At 34.8% G+C, this 22,702-nt stretch overlaps 2 protein-coding genes across 7 annotated transcripts in view; one reads left to right on the top strand and one right to left on the bottom strand.

Annotated features, from left to right (window-relative positions):
• The window catches only part of Smap1 (small ArfGAP 1), a 181,800-nt gene extending 170,164 nt beyond the window's left edge, over positions 1-11,636 (top strand). For 5 of the 6 annotated variants that reach the window (XM_076858510.2, XM_076858509.2, XM_076858508.2 and 2 more), the window contains 4 exons: positions 3,120-3,247; positions 7,141-7,312; positions 8,150-8,457; positions 10,677-11,636. In XM_076858510.2, the coding sequence (XP_076714625.2) occupies positions 3,120-3,247; positions 7,141-7,312; positions 8,150-8,457; positions 10,677-10,811 (743 nt within the window). In that variant the 3' untranslated portion in view covers positions 10,812-11,636. Of the gene's footprint in view, positions 1-3,119; positions 3,248-7,140; positions 7,313-8,149; positions 8,458-9,673; positions 10,654-10,676 lie in introns of those variants that run through there. The other variant, XM_076858513.2, reaches the window with a different exon arrangement.
• Positions 11,637-12,116: 480 nt separating this feature from the next.
• The window catches only part of B3gat2 (beta-1,3-glucuronyltransferase 2), a 63,783-nt gene continuing 53,197 nt past the window's right edge, over positions 12,117-22,702 (bottom strand). The window contains exons 3-4 of the mRNA XM_076858514.1: positions 12,285-12,433; positions 12,117-12,203 (exon numbers count right to left, since the gene is read on the bottom strand). Of these exons, the coding sequence (XP_076714629.1) occupies positions 12,117-12,203; positions 12,285-12,433 (236 nt within the window). The remainder of the gene's footprint in view (positions 12,204-12,284; positions 12,434-22,702) is intronic.

The following is a 22,702-nucleotide window of genomic DNA, read 5'->3' as shown; positions in this document are numbered from 1 at the left end:
AAAATGTTTATTTGACTTGGGAGAAGGTTTCTTACCTCAGGTTTTTGGAGGCATGAGAAAATCTTTCCCAGTCAATTAAAAATTTTATCAGTCTTTCCACAAAGATAGCTGTCCCTAAGCAGGCACTTCCTTTGTTTCATTCCAAAGTATTTCAAAACCCCTCAGACTTATAGTGAATTGACATTCATGACAGCTTCATTAACCAATGGTAGGTGATTACAAAGAGAGTTCAGTATTGTTTGTGTGGAATACAAGAGGCCAGTCTTAAAATATTAATTAACATAAAAACACAGAATGAGACCTGTTTTCAATATGGTGTAAAAAAACTGAGCTGCATTACCTTATAATTAACAGATATGAACTGTGTATAATTCATATTAAGGAATGGGATGTTCTGCTTTTGTTATGATGAAAATCTGGAAACTATATAAATGGCCATGAGTCACGAGTTGAATAAATAAGTCATTACGTACTGTATGATATGCAGTATCAAAGAATGCAAACCTCCCACCTACACATACATAACTTTATGTAAAGAAGGTAGTTTTATATGTTCTTATGTACTCAATTAAACTGTGTTTAATTGTAATAAATCAAACATAAAATTTACCATTTTAACTGTACAATCAGTGGTATTAATTATATTCAAGTTATTTTGCAGCCCTCATCACTGTCCATCATGGGGCCTTTTTGATTTCTCCATTTTTCATGGCTTGAATCTTTTTCAAGAATGTGTTGCCTTTATAATGAAAATTAATAAGATTACAATCCAAGGCTTTGCTTTAGCTCTGTGACACTAGAGAAGTTATTAATCACATATTTAGTCCTGAGGGATGTGAAGCGTAAAACAAAACTTCAAAAACCAAATAATGTCCTGTTTGCTCTTTGATAAATTAATGCACTACTATATACCAATTGGGGTTTAGATTTGAAAGTGTAAGTAAGTAAATACTCTGAGCAAAGTATCACATGCTATTTTGAACAGACTTAAAATTCCTAAAAGATGTACAATTTTATAAATGCAATGAAAACATCATTTGCTTGTAGTGGAGGGACCTTCCAGTTTTCTCAGTGTATCCTGGGCACAGCAGTCATTCTGTGAAGTACACTCATTTTCTGTGGTAAAAGTCAATTGATAGCATTTTCTCAATTCACTGCCAAAAAAAAATGTATTTAGTATTTTCTCATTTTGAAGTCTTTTTTTTTCATAAATCCATCCCAATTGTTAGTTACTTGAAAAGGCAAAAAGTAAATTAATTGAAAACTAGCAAACTAGAAATAATTGCTTGTGTTCAGCTTGTCAGCTTTTTGTACTTTTTGTTGTATTTTTTCTTGTTTTAGAGGACATATGCTTGTGTAATTTTTATATATAGTTCTTAAATATATATACACAGTTATAGTTTTATAAAGTGCTTCCTCGTGCATATGATAGAAGTTAACATTGTAGTTGATGAACTTGTTTCCCCATCCCCAACTTTGCTTCTGGGTTAAGAGCACCACTGGCTTACCTGTCATTATTATATGAGGTTTGTTCTCTGAAATGTTGTAGAAATTACAAAAAAAAAAAAAAATGTTTCTTTAGCTGATTTTAACTCTAGAATACCTTGTCCTTTTAAAATGTCAATTTATTTCTGGTCAATATTTCTGGTTATTATAAAAAAATATAATGAATGAGAAACATAAGATAACTCTTTACAGAGTTAAAGAGACAGAAATGGAAAAAATTGATGTCTAAAATTCTGTGTTTGAGATTATCTGTGCATCATTTTATTGCTTTATCTTTCAATTGTTGATAGTGTTTGATATAAACATTATGTGTGTAACACATATCTGTAGTAAATATATTTCTTTTTATAATTCTGATCATGTCATCACTGAAGATGCCTTGAGAAATACTTGGCAGTTATTATTTTCCAAATTATTTACTTTTATATAAATTAAATAGTAAAAAATATTTGACTATGACCATTCATTGATATTAAGGATTATTTGTAATTCACTGACACTAAAATAGGGAAATAAAAAATTCAGTTTCTATTATTTATATAGAGGAAATATGCAGCAAGTAGAAAACATTAAATTTGTCAAATCTTTAAGTATCTGCTTTACACAAGACATTCCATCTAATGTGTAAAGATGTTAGATTTACCTTTGAGGAGGGCACAATCAATCAAAGAGAGATCAAATGAGATCATAAATTGTTCAAATAGAATATTGATTAGGATGTAAGTCTCAAGAGATTGGAGTTACAATTTTCTGAACTGTTACTTGGTTATACCCAAAGAAAACCGAATGGGGGCTATTCCATTTCCTGGAATGCTGTGACGAACTCTCTCCACTGCACTTCAACTCCCACCCCTTATACCTTGCAAATTATTTGTTCAAGCACATGAAAAGGAGATATAAAATTATTTAAATCATGTGAATTATATAATTATTGACATTTAAATTTTTGTTAATTTGAATTTTTCAGTAAGAAGATCTGTTGGAGTTTCTGTCATTAGCTGCCATCACTAATGATGGCTGTGCTTAAATAAAAGATTTATTTCAAAGTTTTATAAATGTTTTTGGTAGGATCAATTTAAAGTATATGTTTTGATTTTTCTACCCAGTTTTTTTCCTTATTGTGACTTTAAAATGCAACATTTTAACCATTTTAAATCATCAGAATTTATTTATTTATTTATTTATTTATTTATTGTAATCAGTTATACACAAAATTTATTTTGAATGTAGATAAAAATGATGTGATCTACAGAAAATCAGCATGCAGAATATTGTAAATAGGACATTTGTTTGGATCTATGCCAACAATCCAGTGAAATATTCTTTATTCACTGGGAGAATAAAGAAAACTAAAAATGGCTTTTTTCGGGGGGGTAAATCCTATGGTAAAAGGGGGACATGTATTTGAATTCTTTTTTTAAACCACTTATTTCTAAAGTTAATGCCATGTTTCTTTTTATGATTCTGATCATGTCATCACTGAAGATGCCTTGAGAAATACTTGGCAGTTATTATTTTCCAAATTATTTACTTTTATATAAATTAAATAGTAAAAAATATTTGACTATGACCATTTAAGAGATTCTACATTGATAGAAGTCTATTTTTTTCAGATGGCCCTGCTGAGGCACCAGTAACCAATGGGAACACAACCACAGTGCCAGCCCTGAATGATGATCTGGACATCTTTGGACCAATGATTTCTAATCCTTTACCTGCAACTGTCATGCCCCCTGCTCAGGTACATGGTAAACATGTGGTTACTGCTAATTTCCTTTGTGAAACATTTCAAGAATTTTAAAATAATTGTTTCTGAGCAGTCACTGATTTGAAAGCCTTCTGTTCTTTAGGCCCAGGCTTAACAAACTAACCCTGCAGCTTGTTTTTACAGATAAAATTTTATTGGAACACAGTCATTCCCCTGGGTTTATGTATTGTCTTTGGTTGCTTTGTTATTACAAAAGCAGAGTTGAAGTAGTTACTGTAGAGACTGTATGACTGACCCATAAACCATAAAATAGTTACTGTTTTTAAAGTTCTAACTCTTGCTCTGGGGAATCAACAGCCTTTAAAATGAACAATTGGGAAAACTCAGGGTAGCTCATCCTGACTTGAGATCAGCAAGATCTCTTATTTCAGAGGTTTCTAAACTGTGGGTGTTTGTAAATTTTGACTTGGATAAGAATTTCCAGCAAATATATTCTTTTTTAATTTAATTATGTATTCATTCATTCATTTATTCATTATTTCTATGTGGTGCTGAGGATCATACCCAGTGCCCAACACATGCCAGGCTCTACCACTGAGGCACAAACAACCCCAGCCACATATTATTTTTTCTAAAAATAAATTATGCCTTAAAACCTACCTTCTTATTTTTTTCATGATTAAAACAATATTAAGGGGCTGGGGTTGTGGCTCAGAGGTAGAGCGCTCACCTAGCATGTGTAAGGTGCTGGGTTCCTCAGCACAATAAAGGTATTGTGTCCAACTACAAGTAAAAAAATATTTTTTAAAAAAATTAAGAGTAGTAATATTAATGATCAAGATTTTTTAAAGTATTAATGGTGAAGAAATTTTGAATTGCCTTCTTAACATTACGTAGAATTTCTATAGGGAAAATATATGAACTTTCAGGATACAAGTAACTCTTAAAAATAAACTTTAAATATATTTTGTTTCAGAACAGCATTATTTTTGAGACAAATGCTTCCTTTCTGTGTAAAAACTGAGCCAAGCCAGGTGTGGTAGTGCATGTCTATAATCCTAGTGACTCAGGAGGCTGATCGAGAGTTCAAGGCCAGCCTTAGCAATTTAGTAAGACCCTGTCTCAAAATTTAAGAATTTTTAAAAAGGGTTGTGGATGTAGCTTAACAGTAAAGCACTTCTGGGTTAGATTCCCAGTTACCACCACACTACCCAAAAGAAAAACCTGAGCTAAATCTGAATTGTATGGATGTAGTTTTAATAAAAAGTCTGTCATTAAGAAAACTTTTTTACTACACATTTTTGTTATGATAGTTATTGTGTATTTACCATTACAGTTGAACATGTTGATATTTCTTAGTAACATTTTATGGCTTTGCCTTTCTCATACTATTGGAACACACATAAAAAGAGGGACAAAGAATTATTCTTTCAGTTAATTAATATTACTTTTTGAATTTGTGCAGGCATGGGTGTATATGAAACAAAAAATTGTCTAAATACTTTTTCGGAAAGAAGCATTTAGTATATTTGACAATCTGCACATGAAAAGCGATTTATTTTGGTCTGGTTTTATGTAGTGAAGCTAGACTTCTTCAGATTCCACTGAGGTACAAGTTGCTCTGCTTCAGTGTACTTCACATGTTCTGTTCAGTATCGTCGCAGCAAGCAGAACAATGCTGGCACCATTTAAATCTTAAGTACAAGTAGCATCGTAAGAAAGGAGTGTGGGGCATAGCTGCTTGCTATAGGAGAGGCAGGTCTGGCTTCATGCATTCTTACCTGATAGGATAACAGGATTAATTTTTTTTATCACATCTGATTCTTTTGGGGGAATATTTGGTGAACAGAATTGCCTTTCATCTAAATTACATGTAAAAATTAAAACCTAAGCACATTTTCAAAACAATACCTTTGAAAATCAAGTACAAGATTTTACATATATACTGGTATTGTGTTATTTATTAATTTTGGTAGGTTTTTAATTGTATGATATTGAGCTTAACCTAGTTTGAATGCCAAGATTATGAGTTACGCTGAACCCTATTCTTTCACTCTTGGTATTATTTTCTAAGTATGTGTAAATTCTAGCAAAAGATTTTCCCACTCATGAATATGAAATAGATTGATTTTTTTATCATCTGCTTTACCTGTCTGAGGCCTAGAAATACTCAACTGACCTCAACTGATGATATACACATGTTAGGAGTTAAGGGAACAGTTCAAGCCCTAGCAGTAACACAGAAGCCCCTTTCCTATCTATCACAAACATATACACACCAATAGTATCTAGACTTATACAAGGGCTGAAGTCTATCCTTAGCTTAGCCCTGGAATTCTAGACATGCAGAAAGCCTTTGTTTAGAGGCCTCTGCAACTTACTGAAATGTTATTGATAAGCAAACCTAATCTCCTTTTATACTGGGGATATAGTGCTGGCAAATGAAATGCCAAGAAAAGGACATTTGAGTGCTTATTAGCTATGCTGTTTATATTGGCCATTTTTAGACTGTGTCCACATTGAGGTAGATGTTCCATGTTACTTATCTTCAGAAGAAACTTAACATATTTAGATCATGTAAACATTAACAGTAAGCCTGCTTATGTATAAGACTGAATCAGTGTACCCAACCGTTTTTTGTTTTCTTATGGTGACATTTCATTCACACAGAATAGACCCCAGCATGTTGAACAGATTCATAGAATGAACAGAAAGTAAATGTGATGAAAGATCACTTAGTGATGTACTTACTTTGTTATCTGAGTATTTAACCCTGCCATTGTGCGACACACTTTGTGGTCTCAAGCTTATCAGGAAAGAAGTGAAGTGACACTGTCCTAATTCATGGGGCTAAGGTTCTAGTACTGCCAAGCTGGCTGTAACCCATGTTGTTAGCCTCTGTGATCTTTGCTTTTTTATTGGTAGCTAAGATATATTTTTTTCAAGGGCGTTAGTATGTTTGGCATTCTGTTAGGGCTGATTTCTTACATATTACGGAGTTTTTGCAAAATAAGGTGCCTTTTTCTTTGTATCTCTTAATTCCTGCTTAACTAGTGGTAATAGATTTAAAATATTGTTCTACCTAGTTTGTGAATAGAATATTTGGTAATTTATTACATGGTACTTTAACCAGGACATTAACTTGCTGTTCACCTTATAAAAGCTAGTTAAGATTTTTCTCAAATTATAAGTCTTCAGACAATTCTTCGAAACTGTTTATATTGAAAATGCATATAAACAAACGTGATGTAATTAAGTAGTTTTTGAATACAAAGATCACAGGCAAGATTATTGGTCATAATTGTATAATACTGTATGTTCAGGATAGATTATTGAAAATTTTGTACATTAAATATCAACATGTTTGTGAATGTTCATTTGCCTCCAAATGGAGTGCAGGTTATAGGTGAGTGTATAGGTGGTCAAAGTTTTGCTATAATTTAACTCATATAATTAGGTATAAATTGACTATGTAAAAATCTTACAATATAGCTTTTGAAAATGTAAGACCTTTTAGTCAACCATTGCAGGACCATCTTACAGTAGGCTAGGGGTAGAAATGTTCTGTATCCCAAGGAATATCAGTTCTTTGAAATAGTGGTGGTCCTCAGACAATATCCATGTAACTATTGTTGGACTCCTTGTGTAACACAATGAGCAAGAACTCTCCATCCACCTAGTTGGTAAATGCAGTTTATTATGAAAGAACTTCAGTCTCCCCCTTTTACAAGAACAGATTCAAATTAAGAAACATTGTTACCTTTAGATGTTTTTGCATGCAGGCCTTGTGAATGATCCTCTTGAATGTTACCACTTTGCCTTCTAAAATTAATTCCTGATTTCATAACTTTATTTGGATTTTAAGTAACAGACAAGCTAAGCTTTACTATACAGAATTCATCAGCTTAATTTGGTGTTTATCTTAGGGGACGTCCTCTGTACCAGCAGCTGCCACCCTGTCTGCAGTAACATCTGGGGATCTGGATCTGTTCACTGAGCCAACTACAAAATCAGAAGAAGTAGCAAAGAAGCAACTCTCCAAAGACTCCATTTTATCTCTGTATGGTACAGGAACAGTTCAACAGCAAAGCACTCCTGGTAATTAATTTTGAAATCTGCTTTCAATACATCACAGTGACATTACTAGAAGTACATCCTTTTTACTTCTATTATATTTCTTCCCTATTTTCCTATGGTAGTAGGTGCTTTTTTTTGTTGCAGTGATTAAAAGGCAAGTACAGAATTCACAAAACTTTATTCAGTTAGAATTAACAAGCTGTTCATGTATCACTTAATATTTTTTCACAAGTTTATAGGACATGGATTATCTTTGAAGAATTATTGAAATTTTATTTACAGGAAGTTTATGACTGTGTACTACTGTAAGTAAACAATAAGCAGTCTGAATTATTACATGATTCCAAAAACTTTGAAATGTTTTGTCATTACAATGAAAAACTAGCATAAAATTTATTCGGTTTTAATCTGTCTAGACCATTTCCTCTTAAATAGTTTGTTGCATTTCACATATGGGCTGAAATTGTATAACAATCCAACTACTTCGTTATAAAGCCAAATATAGTCAACTCTCATTTGCCTATTTGGTACTGGGAGACATGTGGTACAAGTCAGCAGAGAAAGCTGAGTAATTTGGTCTTTACAGTGGAGGTATTTAATGTGGCTATTGCCTGAGAGTTTTATTTTCTAATTAAATTTTCTCAGGTTAATAACTGATTTGCTTATTCTAGAAATAAACAGCTCTGAATGTTTAGGTTTGGGCTGTTCATAGGAGGAAAAACAGCCAGATCAGAGTGACAATTTTTGCTGTAGGTATATCAGAAAATGGTAATCCTTTTTCTGTGTCTATAGAGGTGAGTGTAACTATATACAATGGCCCTCTTTTTCATTTTTCTCTTCATGGTTCTTGTGTTACAGGTGTGTTTATGGGACCCACAAATATACCATTTACCTCACAAGCACCGGCTGCATTTCAAGGTTTTCCATCAATGGGTGTACCTGTGCCTGCAGCGCCCAGCCTTCTAGGAAATGTGATGGGACAGAGTACAGGCATGATGGTGGGCATGCCCATGCCTAATGGGTTTATGGGAAGTGCACAAACTGGTGTGATGCCACTTCCTCAAAATGTTGTTGCTCCTCAAGGAGGAATGGTAGGACAGATGGGTGCACCTCAGAGTAAGTTTGGCCTCCCACAAGCTCAGCAGCCTCAGTGGAGCCTCTCACAGGTAGGAGTCATTTACTCTCTATCAAGGAAATTGACTAGGGATAATGTAAGATCAAAAGTTGCATCAGAGAGATAAATGCTTTGTCACTGTCCCTATTTTTTAAAGTATTTTGTAAAGAACTGTTAGATTCCTTTTTCTTCATTTCAGATTGTAACACTACTGTCATGGTAAAAATGCCTAATCTATTTATAATAGCTAGGAATTTATCTGAGGCATGATGAGACACTTCTTGTCTGCCACCTTTGAGGTTAGCATCAGGCTTTTCCTGGCTCCCTAGTAGGATGTTTTTGAAGTCTACTTAGACCAACCTATCTTTACCAGTTATTTATTTATTTAGTACTGGGAATTGAACCCAGGGGCACTACTTAACTACTGAGCCACATCCCCAACCCTGTTAAAATATTTTATTTAGAGATAGGGTGATGCAGAGTTGCTTAGACTAGCTTTGAACTCATGATCCTCCTACCTCAGCCTCCTGAACTACTGGGATTACAGGTGTATGCCATTGTACTGGCAAATTTTTGGATCTTTTTTGCTTAACTTTCACAGATGAGAAAAATCCAGCCTTATATTATCAAAGCACAATTTTATGAGGGATCAAAGCTGTCTTCAAGTCCTGTGACTACTGCCCAGGGATTTATAGAAACTTTTTTTGTTCAGTAACCCTTGTAAAATTGTATTTCCTTTTTATATGATCTGTAATGACTTTATATTTAAAGTGTATCCACTGGCTCAAGAATTCCCATAAGGTATGAAAAGTCTGTACTTGTCTCAGACATTCCTTCATATTATAAAATTCTTTTTCTACCTAAGTTTGTTTAGAGCCAAGAGAACATTTCTATCTTAGGCACTGTGTTCTGAATTTAGCTCCATAGACAAAAGCTCCTAGACTTAGATTTATGTTCCTCTTCCCCATTTGGTGGTCTTGGTTTCTAAGTGATCAGAGTTTTACCTTGAGAAGATTCAGGGAATAGTCTTGATTCTAATGATTGTAGTAGAATTATTGTATATCATATGAATGTTTCAATTTATTTATTTATTTACACTCGTGATTCACAGAAGTCTCTACCTTCTAGGAATCTCAAGTTTCTAGAAATCTCAAAGCTGTAAATACTAAATATCAGTAACAGCTTTATGTGGCCAAAGTGCTAACACACTCAGCTCGGATTTAGGTGCAGATTAACCCATAAGGAGTTAATGTTGGCCTAACTCTCAGATAGTGCAAAAGGGCGATGCTGTTCTCCAGCACACTGTCAGTGAAATTTATTGGCCAATAATAAAGTGGTTAAAATATCCTTCAGTAGGTATGAAAATGTAATCTGCCTGCCCTTCAGACACTTATGTCTGATCAGCAATGTAGTTGTTCTTGTCTTTCAGAAATTGCAAATAGAATACAATCTTACCCTGAGCACAGGTTTCGAATTCACTCTGTACATGATGGTAAATTTTGCCTTTCCTTCTCTTATCACCAATCCTGATAGTAAGAGAACCATAGGGCTAAGAGGCTTGCTTATAAATATACTTGACTCCAATCTGGAAGAAATTTCATACTGCAAATTTTAACTGTTAGTGTTGTTAGAACAAAGAGGAAAAATGTTCTTTATAAACTTTAATATTTAGAAAGTATAAAGACCCATTTAAGATTTTAATAGAGAATTATAGCCATCATGCTAGGTTTATAGGATAATTTTAGAATATTTTACTTTATGAAATTTTCTTAGTTCTTAGTACAGTATCTCAAAATAAAGAGTAATGGACTCATTTTATAATATAATCCCATATGCAAATTCAAAGATTGTTCTCTCCCCATTCAGTTAGGATTAATAAGAAATTGAATCTAGGGCTGGGGTTGTAGCTCAGTGGTAGAGCACTCGCCTAGCACATGTGAGGCCCTGGGTTGTATCCTCAGCACCATGTAACAATAAATAAAATAAAGGTATTGTGTCCAAGTGCAAATAAAAAATTAAAATATTAAAAAAAAGAAATTGGATCTAGAAAATGAATGAAAATGATTGAGATTAATACTAAAAAGTGGAAGAAAATAACAAGGGAACAAAGTATCTATTTGCTTTCTGTAAAGAAATATGTATATGGTAGTCTTTCACCTAAGTGCTTTAACTAATTTTCACATTGATGAAAAAATTCCCAACTGTGGCTAAAGAAACAAGAACTGAAAATGAAGTAATCCTCTTAAACTAAGTCTTTTGTGTGTTTCACAGATGAATCAGCAAATGGCTGGCATGAGTATCAATAGTGCAAACCCTGCAGCAGGTTTTGGCCAGCCCCCCAACACAACAGCAGGATGGTCTGGAAGCTCATCGGGTCAGACTCTGAGCACACAACTGTGGAAATGAAAACTGCAATACAAGTTTCATCCAGAATTAACACCTGACATTCCTTGCTAAAACGCATCTAGTTCCCCTGTTTATTCATGTACATATATTTTTTTTTCTTTTCCCCCCATTTGTTCATATTAGGAATTACCTGATTGACCGTGTTGGTCTGTTACTGATTAAATTTGATGTGGTGAAAAGCAGGTTGAAGAACCTTTTTATGTCAGGGGCAGCTTTGCTCATGTTTCCCATGATCTCATAAAACTACATTATTTGAGAAGCTGCTCAGTCAACTTGCATAATCAGTTTTACTCAATAAAATTATAGCTCTAATGTTTGCATATAAGGGAAGTAGTTATCATGTTAGTAATACCTCTAACAGTATAAACCCCACCCCCAAATTAGCCAGTAATCCTGTAGGAAGGTACTGTATGATCAAATGTTTAATCATATAAATAGAATGTAAATGTATCACTGAGCACTGTTTTCTAGTGTATCAAAATTCTTTTATTTCATCATTCACTTCACTGTGCTGTTGTTATGATGTGCTTAACAGGGAACGTGGTTAGTGAAAGGAAGATAAACCTGGATGTTACTATAAAATTTAATTTAATGAATGTTTAAAGAATTTGAATTTTACCTGCCTCTTATAATTTGGATCTCTTCTTATGTACATAGTGCTAACATGAAGACCTTTTTCTGCACTATATGCAAACAGGGTAACTAAAAGCCACTTTTAATCCTTGAAGGTATATCCAGGTTTATGACAGTAATTGTGTTTACATTTTATGGTGCCTAGTATTGACAAAATGTTATTTCCCTATATATTAAACAGATAAATCCATAGACCTTTTTATTTGTGGACTTTTTTTTTTTCCTCCTATAATGAATACTGCCACAAGCCTTCCAAAATTTACTTCATGTGAAGTTAGGAATTGGTAATGTTCAATTGACAAAACACTTGTCATGGGCAAGTATTACAACTATTCAGTTCTACCAATTATCAGGCCAAATGAGTGGGGGGAACAGAAAAATTAAATAAGATATTGAGATTGGTATTTTGCATCATTAACTGTACTGTACAAAAATTCTCCAGTTAAGTTGGAGAGAAAACATGCAGAAAAAATGAAGACAAAACATAAATTTTGTACCATCAAATTAGTTACATTAACTGACAAGCTCTGTTTAGACAGATGTCCATTAGATGACAATAAAGGCCGTTGTACTGAAGTAAAATAAACAATACCTGAATGCTCTGCATCCTAAACACCAGTCATCCTCTTCCACATCACTGGCCAGGTTGATTGTGCCAGTTTTTGTTTCATCTCACACCTCAATTTTCACTGTGTCCAGGTGGTACTTGGGCTCGTTGGCTAGATTAACCTTCTCTGTCCGAGTGTGCCACACAAGAACCTAAAGGGGAGGGAAATATTTTGGGCAGCCACATTCTCAGCGCTGATACTCAAGGCCAAGCAGCACAAGTGAAATGAGTACCTTGGTGCAGTTATTTGCTTTTGGTTCCAGTTCTTCCACTGTTGTTATCTGTTTTAGAAAGTCAGATTCTTGCATCCCTGGCTGGGACCCACGACGCTTAAATACAGCTTTTGGATTAGACAAGATGACTTGAAGACTTACAGCAAATCCTTTGTGAAAAGTTTAAAAAAAAAAATGACATTAAAGTAAAATATTGATGTACTTTTTTTTTTTTCTGAGGTTTTGGTCACATCAAAAAAATGTCCAATACTATGTTATATTTTGGTTTACCAAGTTTAATAGGAATATTACCTGCTTTATCATCTCAAGAGGAAAAATTAGTCATTACAGTGCAAAACAGGTATACCCATGGGACATCTACCATAAAATATGAAGCCTGGTTTGTGGTTAATAAAGGGTTTCACAGAGATTATCATAGCGCCACTTTTGATATTCTGAACTCAGTGCAACTAGAACAATTGTGGACCTACCTTAATTATCCTTAGGGTATGAGATCCAGATCATCCACATTTCCTGCCTGCTCTTCAATATCATTGTGTATTTTTATCAAACTCAGCACTACTGGTGTTGTATTAAGAAGACTAGTTATAAAAGTCAATTATATAGAAAATGAGTAATACCTAATTTATAATCATTTGTTTCAATCTGAAAATGGTGAGGGGAGAGGGGGTTAGAAATTAGTTCAGAAGATATAGGCCATTTGAGAAATTAGTTTTTAGTATTTGGGGAAAAAAGGGGGGCTGAATGCTCTGCATCCTAAAAGTGGTAGCTCACTTGCTTGCCACACATGAGGCCCTGAATTCTCTCCCCAGTGCCTCAGAAAAGAATGTATAAATCCCCTTCAGTGATTTGGTTATATAAAATGTCATTACTGTTTAAACTGTAGTTTAACAACCTCTGCACTTAAACCTCAGCTATGAAAGCACTCTACAAGCTATCAAGTCATTGTTTTGAAAGTCTGAAGCCCTTTTGCTTTTTATGACTAAGGTAGCAATGTAAAGTCAGGCAACCTCCCAGAGTTGAAGTTGTGAGGACCAGTTCCCAGGAACATTTCTTAGCAACATCTTATCCTTCTCTACATTAACCTGAATTGATTTATGCTTCTTTGTGAAAAAAAGTTGTACTAGCAAATTTAGTACCAAATGATACCCAGCAGTAGTGGAGGAGCTTTGAGGAAACCATACCACCATTCTTTTAACCTCGCTAGGTGCCAGACTGAGCAGTCTCATGTTCTAGACCCTGCTGCCTTTTGGGAAAATATTAATACTCAGCTGTGTACAAACTACTTGGTATAGTTGGTACTGAGTAAAGCAAAACAAAAAATCATGAAGCAGCCTGAAGACTCCCAGTATCTCCACCAATCCTCCAGGGAGACAGCACATTATAGCAGAAAAACACTGAATTTGAAATGATTAGCCTTTTCTGTTGTCTAGGTCCTTGCATTTGGGACACTGGCCAAGTCATTCAATCTTTCTTGATGCTGTAACTTCTATATTTCCTCATTTGCAAGAGAAGTGTGACCCCTTCTTAACTTTGATATATGAAAATCTGTGGAAGCACTCAATTGAATACAAAGCACTATTCAAAAGATTACAACAAATATATTAAAAATAGCACTGTGAATAATTTCACAAAGGGCAGGTGTATTGGCCACCAGTTGTGGCTAGAAGAATACTGATTGGCAGTTAAAGGGTTTGTAAAACATTTTTGGTAGCAGAGCTACACCATCTGCATATCATACCACTCTGGTAACAAATCCAAAGCTTCCTTCAGGCATGGCTAGGCCAACATGAGACATAAAAGAACACCAAAGATTCAAATTAATATCAAAGTGCCTTTTCTCATGTCCAGCCGGATTTTAGTGCTAAAAGAGTTCTTGCTCTTTCATGTACTTATAAATAAGCTTCAGCCTTTTTTCTTTTTTTTTTTTTTTTCAGTCTAAATGAGAGTTGGTCCTTCTCAATCATCCTGAAGCTTCTGACATATTCTTTAAATAGCTTATAGGTACTGATTTTATTTCCCCTTCTCTCAAAAAAAAAGTCTATATTATGCAAAAGTAATTCTAAAAATGATATGAAACCACTTTGATTTGATCTTCCTCATTTTCCCCAAAGACTAAAACATTCATTACCATGACCACTGAAGGAATCAGATTAAGAGTATGCTCTTACTTTCCTTTATTTAGGACTATCCTAACTCACTGCAACGTTACCTGGCAGTCAGCAGAATGACATGAAGCTACTCACCCTTCTGCTGCAAGAACCCCTTCTCCATTTGGAGAAGAGTGGCTGGCTCACCGCAGGAGCAAAGGGCTTTTCTATTTTCTAATACAAGGGGTAGGCATGCATAGTTCGGGTGCTTCTCTATCACCTACCTCAATTTCTTTGCCCACATCCTCAGTAAGCTTTTCAAAAGAAGCAGGTCACAACCAGCAGGCAGGGACCACAAGCTGGTCTAGTTAGTGCTATTCTGAGAGTTCAGGGAGAGTTAAGGAGCTCCCCCTCTGAAACATGCAAAGAGTTTTGAGCTCCTAACCACTGATTTTCGACCCAAAATGGAAATCAGGTTTTCTTCAATTTCAAGTATTTTTGCCTCAAGAATTATGTTTTCTCTTTTTTAGTGAGTTTGTCTTTAAAAATGTTGCTGTGGCTTTTGAGATACTAAATGGACCCTTATGAAAATCAGGCGAGTAGGATTTTCTGTCCTGTCAGTTATGTAAAAAAGAAAATGAAAAGAGGTTGTTCTGTGAAAAAAAAAAAAAGATTTCCTAACTAACTTCTTCAGGCAGAGTTAGGTGGGGAGGATATATTCTCTCCAAAACAGGGACAGAGCCTAACTCAATGCCTTCCAATGATTAATTGGTAGAAAAATTGCAAGATGTTCAAAGTTTAGCAAGCCATTTCTACTTCTGGACAAGATAAAGCAACAGGGACTGGACTGAGTTTTCTCTGTGTTAATCACTAACATCAGACAAAATGTTTGAAGTTTTTCTAGATATTGGAAAAGAGGCAGTTAGGACAGATATCTTAAAAAAAAAAAAAAAAAAAAAAAAAAAAGGTGCATGTGATACTTACGACTGCCCCAAGCTTCCTGAAAAGTGTTTGCAGGCCACACCACAGGGCAAGGAACCAAAACAACTTCAGTCTCCTTGAGTTGAGGAAACAAGTGAGGAAGTCAAGACAACTAGAATTTGTGAATACTAGGAAAGAAAGAGCTCTTGATCAATAGAATGTTCTCCTCAAGTCTTAAACTGAGCATCATCAGCTATGTAAACTCCCCAAGACCATGGTAAGAACTCATGAAAAAGAGCAGATAGATCAATTAATGGGGCTTACATAGGCTGGAAATAATTCACATTAGCAGCCAGACTGGGCACAGTTATGCACATCTATAATCCCAACAACTCAGGAGGTTGAGGCAGGAGGATCACAGGTTTGAGGCCAGCCTCCGGAATGTAGTAGACCCTAAGTAACTTAGCAAGATCCTGTCTCAAAAAGGGCTGGAGATGTGGCTCGGTGGTAAAGCACTTCTGGATTCAATCTCCAATGCCAAAAACACTACAAAATAACAAAAATCTCTAGCCAAGGTAGTGCTACCATGTGACAGTAGGAACACCTGGAAGAGTATGTGAAAGGTTATTGTGGGGTTAAATCAGCCCTAAGGTCTGAGCAATTTCTAACTTTAAGCCAGAAAAAGATTAAAATGTTTAAGTGTCTTAACTGTGTCAAAGTACAAACCTCAAAAATATTTGCATATATAATAAAATATATATATACACATATACATGTGAGATACATACTATATGTATGTATGTGTATAGAAATAAATATATCAGTACCTAGCAACTTAAAATTTAAACATTAAAAAAAAATTAGCTGGGCATGGTGGCACATGCCTCTAATCCCAGCAGTTTGAAGGATGAGGCAGGAAGATTGTGAGTTCAAAGCCAATCTCAGCAACTTAGTGAGACCCTAAGCAACTCAGTGAAACCTTGTCTCTAAATAAAATATAAAAAAGGGCTGGGGATGTGGCTCAGTGGTTAAGCATCCCTGGGTTCAATTTCTGGTACCAAAAATAATAATAATAAAATATTATTATTATTATTATTTCAAATATTATCTGGGCCATTTAAAAATCACCAGATGTACAAAGAAACATGAAAATACAATCCTATGTTGAAGAACAAATTCAGTCAACAGAAATGACACAGATGATCAGAGAATGACATAAAATATAAACAAACATACTTCATATGTTCTAATCCTATGAATAATCAATACAGACACTAGAGGAAGGACTCAGTATGCCAATAGAGAGAAAGGGAGATATTTTTAAAAGACCAAAGTCATCCCAGTGATGACTAATAAGATAAAAAATAGACTGGGTTGGATTCATGTAAATGAGACATTACTAAATAAAAGATTAGTAGGTTTAAATATATGATAACAAAAAGTGCTAGATGAAACACAGAAAGACCGAAGCATACACATAATTGTGTCACAAAGACCGAATGAGACAGGGAGACAGTAAAGCTATATGAGGCTTCAAGAACACTATCATCAACCATCCACCCATAATGGCGTCTTGCACCATCTTTTCCATTGCATATGGAACACTACCAAGCTAGATGATAGTCTGAGCCATACAGCAAGTCTCAATAAATTTTTAAAATTCAAATTGCACAAAGTATGTTCCCTAACAGTGGTAGAATTAAAATAGAAATTACAAAGATGTATTATTTTCCAAAACAACTTAATTCTAAATAAAATTAGACCAAAGAAGAAGTAAAACTGAGAAAGTAAGAAAATTAGACATTTCCAAGTTTGTAGGATGCATCTAGTGTGGTGCTTTGATGGAAAATTAAGGGTTTTGTTTGGCTGGTTTTTATTTTCTTTGAGGAGACTGGCTGGCCCCAAAAGCCTGAACTCAAGAGATCCTCCTGCTTGAGCCTCACCAGCAGCTAGAATAATAGGCACACGCCCCCACATCCAGCACAAGATTAATATTTTTTAAAGCTTTAAACACCTTAGATAAGAAAGGTCTTGATGACCTAAATCTATCTTTATAAACTAGAAAAAGTAAACGAGACTCAAAGTAAATAGAAAAAGGATTCTAACAAATATAAAAGCAGAAATCACTGAAGTAGGGATAGAAAACACTAGAGAAGATCAATAAATAAAAACCTGCTCCTTTGTGGTGGGGAAGAAATAGAAGTGATCAGGAAGTGGAAGATACAAATTACCAATATCAGAAATGAGAAAGGGGAGATCAGAACAGATTCTACAAACATTAATATTAAAGGAGAATTATGAGCAACTTTATAGCAGAGAACTTGACAAATTCTGACTACCAAAGCTGGCTCAAGAGGGAACAGTTAACTGTATCAAGATACAGTAGCCTTGTATCAAAGAAATTGTCAAAAATATTTACACACCTGTGCATGTGCATGTGCACATGCACACATGTATGCGCGCGCATGCGCGCGCGCGTGCACACACACACACACACACACACACACACAGAGTCCTCCAGGTCCAGACAGCATCACTAGTGAATTCAACCAAACATTAAAGGAAGAAATGATGGCCATTTGGCCATTTTACATTACTTTTTGCAAGAAAATAGAAAAGGACGAAACACTTCTCAAATTATTTTGAAAACAGCATTGCCCCAATACTAAAAATCTTACAAAAACATTTACAAATTGCAGATCAACGACCTTCATAAACATAGGAAAACTTCAAAACTTCAGCAAATCCAATCCAACAGCACAATAAATCGTGACCCCAAGACTGTAATGTCGGTTTATCATTTCAAAATCAGCCAATGCCAATTCAGCATATTAACAAACTTAAAAAGGAGAATAAAATCTCAAAAGATGGAGAAAATGCATTTGACCTCTAGACATGATAAAAAGAGAAAACCCTCTCAGAAAACTAAGAACAGAAGTGAACTTCCTCAACTTTTAAGGGTATCCAGACAAAAATTTACCAACATTTTAGTTAATGGTAAGAAGACCAGGAAAAGCCTTAAGTTTGGAATGAGGTGAGGAGGGCAGCTCTTGACTTTTAATAAGCAATATAGTACAGGTCCTTGCCATTGAAATAAGGCAAGACCAGGGGTGTAGCTCAGTGGTAGAGAGCTGGCCCAGCAGGTGCAAAGACCTGGATTCAATCCCTACTACCAAAAATGAACAGAAAACACCACAAGATTGGAAATAAGCAAAAGTACACACAGCAGAGCTCCTCTTCCTCTTCGCCTCAGACCACAGCATCAGCAGCTTATCAGATTCTCTGGCCCTATAAAAATCACCTCCACATACTCGTCCCATCATGCACTCTGTCTCTAGCTGCATATGATCTAATTTCAGGAAGACTATGCCAAATCAAGACTATTTCAGTTTCCATGGGATGGCTTTTGGCAATAATACTTTCATAGTCTGGTCACATGAAAGATGCTCACAGCTTTCTCTCTGAACAGTCACTGGACAGATGTACTAAACTACTGGGCTCTTTACACACATGTATTGCTAATGAGTACCAAGTGATTTCAAAAATCTGTCCATTTTAAGCAATAAGAAAAAATGATTTGAACTTCTAATTAAAGTGTATAGACACAATACAGTCATGGAACTTGCTGGAGAAAAACAGATATGTATGTGGCACCTCTTTCCTTTCATCTCTTTTCCCAGGAAAGCACATGTGGCCTTTTGGAATACTCTGTTTCAAACTTCCCTGCTACCATCCCCCTGTGAAATATAATTCATGCATATTAAAACATGCTTTTTTAAATGGTATGATTATCCAGTCGTGGTGGTGCATGCCTGTAATCCCAGCAGCTTGGGAGGCTGAGGCAGGAAGATAATAAGTTCAAAGCCAGCCTCAGCAATTTAGTGAGACTCTAAGCAACTTAGCAATACCCTGGCTCAAATTTAAAAATGAGAAAAAAAAAAATGGCTGGGGATGTGTTTCAGTGGTTAAGTGCTCTTGGGTTCTATCCCTGGTACCAAAACAAACAACAACAAACCCCCCAAAAAACAAACAAAATGGTATGATTAGTGGATTTTAGTACATTCCTAACCATGGACACCATTCTTTGAAAATATATTCTTTTACTATTGAATGGTCTTGACACCCTGGGCAAAAATCAATATACCATAAATGTAAGGTTTTTTTTTTTCTGGGATTTATATTGTATTTTGTTAATCTATATGCTCATCCTTATGCCCAAATCACATTGTTTTCATTACTGTAGCCCTATGGTAAATATTTAAACTAGGAAGTGTAAGTCTTCCAACTTTGTTCTTTTTCCAGATTGCTTTGGCAATTCCAAGTCCATTTTCCATATGAATTTTTGGATCATCTTGTCATTTTCTATCAAAAAGGCAGACAGAATTGATAGAGATTATACTGAAGCTCTAAACTAATTTAAGAAATATTACCAATTCAGCAATATTGCAGCTTCTAATCCATGAACATGTCTTTCATTTAGTTCTTTTTAAATTTCTTTTATTAATACTTTATAGCTTCCAGTGTATTAAAGTCTTATACTTCTTTTATTAGTATTTTATTATTTTTGACATGATTGTGAATGAAACTCTTCTTAGTTTCTTTTTGGATCGTTTATCACTAGTATATGGAAAAAAAGTGGGTTTTCATGTATTGAACTTGTATCCTGTAACCTTAAGGAACTCATTTATTAGCACTTGTGTTTTTCTTAGAATTTTTTTATGTAAAACATCATATTATAGATAAATGACAGTTTTATTTCTTCTTGTACAATTTGAATTCCATTATAGTCCTTTTTCTTGCTTAATTGCCTTGACTACAACCTACATTACAATAGTGAAAACAGATGCAAGAGAAATCATTCTTATCTTTTTCTAGATATTTGGAAAGAAAACTTTCAGTCTTCAACTATTAAAAATGTTGTTAGAAGCTGGGAATATAGCTCAGTGGTAGAGCATTTACTAGCATGTGTGAGGTCCTAAAAAAAGGAATGAGTTTTCCAAAACTGCATTTTATCAAATAAAAGTTTCCTTCCATTCTTAGTTTACAGATCTTCTATTGTTTTTATCATGAAAGATGTTGAATTTTTTTTTCAACAGCGGTGGGGGGTCAGGTGCTTTTTCTGCATCTAGTAATATGATCATGTGGCTTTTGTTCCTTATTCTGTTGATCTGGTGTATTGCACTGATTGATTTCTTGTATCTGAACTCACCTTACTAAATCCCATCTGGTCACAGCATATAATACTTTTCAGTGTTGTTGGATTCCCTAGTATTCTGTGTAGAATTTTTATATATGTCCAAAGGGACATTAGTTTGCAGGACATTAGTTTTTTTATTTAGTGATCTCTTTGGTATCAGGGTGCTGTTGGTCTAATAGAACATTTTTTTTAGATCATTCTATTTTTAGAAGTGTTTGTGAAAGATTGCTGGAAATTTTTCTTTAAATGTTAGAATTCACTTGTGAAGCCATCTAGAACTGGGCTTTCTCCAAGTTTTGTTGAACTAATTCAGTCATTCTGTATTATAGTTCTATTCAGATTTTCTATTTTGTCAGTTTCCAAAAAGTTTTTTTCATCTAGGTTAACTAACTTGAGATGCAGTTTTACATAATATTCTCTTAAATACTTTAAAAAAGTATAACATTTGTGGTAATCTCTTGCTTTCCTTTCTGATCTTAGTAATCTGAAGCTTCTCTTTTTTTCTGGGAGTTCTGACTAAAAAGTTTGTCAACTGTTTTGTTTTTAAAGAACATTTCTTTTGATTTTCTTTATTGTTTTTCTATTCTGCATATCATTTATTTTGCTGTGATCTAATCATTTGCTTTGGACTTAGTTCCTCTTTCTAGTTTGTTATGATAGAAAGTTAGGTTTTTTGTCTGAAATCTTTCTTAATACAGGCATTTTAAAGCTATAAATTTATCTGTAAGGTAAGGTTTTAGTATATTTTATTTCTATTTTCATTCATCTCAAAGTATTTTCTAATTTCCCTCATGATTTATTCTTTAACCAAATGGATACTTAGGAGCATGTTGTGGTATTGATTTCTGTTGCTACAATAAAATGCCTGAGACTGGATGAGTTATAAAGAATTATTTTAGCTACTGGTTCTGGAGACTGAAAAATCCAAGTCCAAGGACAGAATGGCAGCATTTGGCCAGGGTGTCATGACATGGTATAAGGTACAGGGGGAGGTGTGCGTGTGTGGAGGAGGCCCAACATAGGGGCAGCCTCACTTTATAACAACCCTGGTGGTAACTAATCCAGTCCTGGAGAGCAAGGCCTCATGTACCTACCTGTTCCACTACAGGTTTTCATGTCCTAAAGCTGAATGTTCACATGTCTGGCATGCTCTGTCACAACCATGAGAAGACTACCTCCCAATATGCTACTTCCTTACAAGGAGACATAACTACAGCTTTCCACATTGAAAGAGAGGATCTCCCTCTGTTGCCTAGGCTGGCCTCTTGCTCTTAGACTCAAGTGATTCTCCTGCCTTCATCTCCTAAGTAGCTATGTCTACAGGCCTGCACTTAATTCCATGTTTACTTCTAATTATAATTCAGAATCATTTTCTTCTGAAGAGGAATGAAAAAGCATGTCTTGATTTTTAAATAGGTCTATTAATCTGCTCCAGAATACTGGCTGAAACTTTACGATTGCTTCAAGGTGCATTTTTTTTTTTAAATTATTGTCTAGTTTTTTAAACTTATCAAATGTCAACTAGCAGCCAGTATTCTTTGTGGTGGGAAGAATACTACATTTCTAAATAGTATTATGTACAACTCATTTAAATCTCTATTCTGAAAACAATGAAGCATCATAGAAAATGAAATCTTCTAAGGAAACAATCATGATGAACAAGGGTGGAAAATTTGATCCTAACACCAAATGTAAATTAAGACGCCTTAATTAACTTAATACCAAAAATACCCATGAATATTTTTATACTAGAAATGCTCTGAGGTCCAAGAGGGAAGTGGTTTTTTTTTGCTCAACATCCCCAAAGACAGATGGGAATGAACCACTGTGTATGCTGTGCATGGTGGTGTCCACAGGCTAATTGCTGCTGCAGAAGGGTCACTGTTTTGTGTTTTGCTTCATCTTTGAGGTTTTAATTTTTTTAATAAAAATATAAAAGTTATACGTTGTGTGTGGTTCTGGAAATTGAACCCAGGGCCTCAAGCATGCTAGACAAGTGCTGTACCACTGAACTGCATCCTCAGTCCCATTATTTTGAAACAGGGACTTGCTATGTTGCTGAGGTTGGTCTTGAACTTGTAGTCCTCCTGCCTTAGCCTCCAGAGCAGCTAGGTTTACAGGTGTGTGCCTGTAAACCACACCTGGTTCTAAATACCTTCTTTATAATATTATTCTAAATAATTTCATTCTTCTTGACATGCTATTATTCA

Source organism: Callospermophilus lateralis, chromosome 6 (assembly GCF_048772815.1).
Source record: "Callospermophilus lateralis isolate mCalLat2 chromosome 6, mCalLat2.hap1, whole genome shotgun sequence".
Taxonomy (NCBI): Eukaryota; Metazoa; Chordata; class Mammalia; order Rodentia; family Sciuridae; genus Callospermophilus; species Callospermophilus lateralis.
Note: the sequence above shows the minus strand (reverse complement) of the source record. Positions and strands in the feature narration are given on the sequence as shown.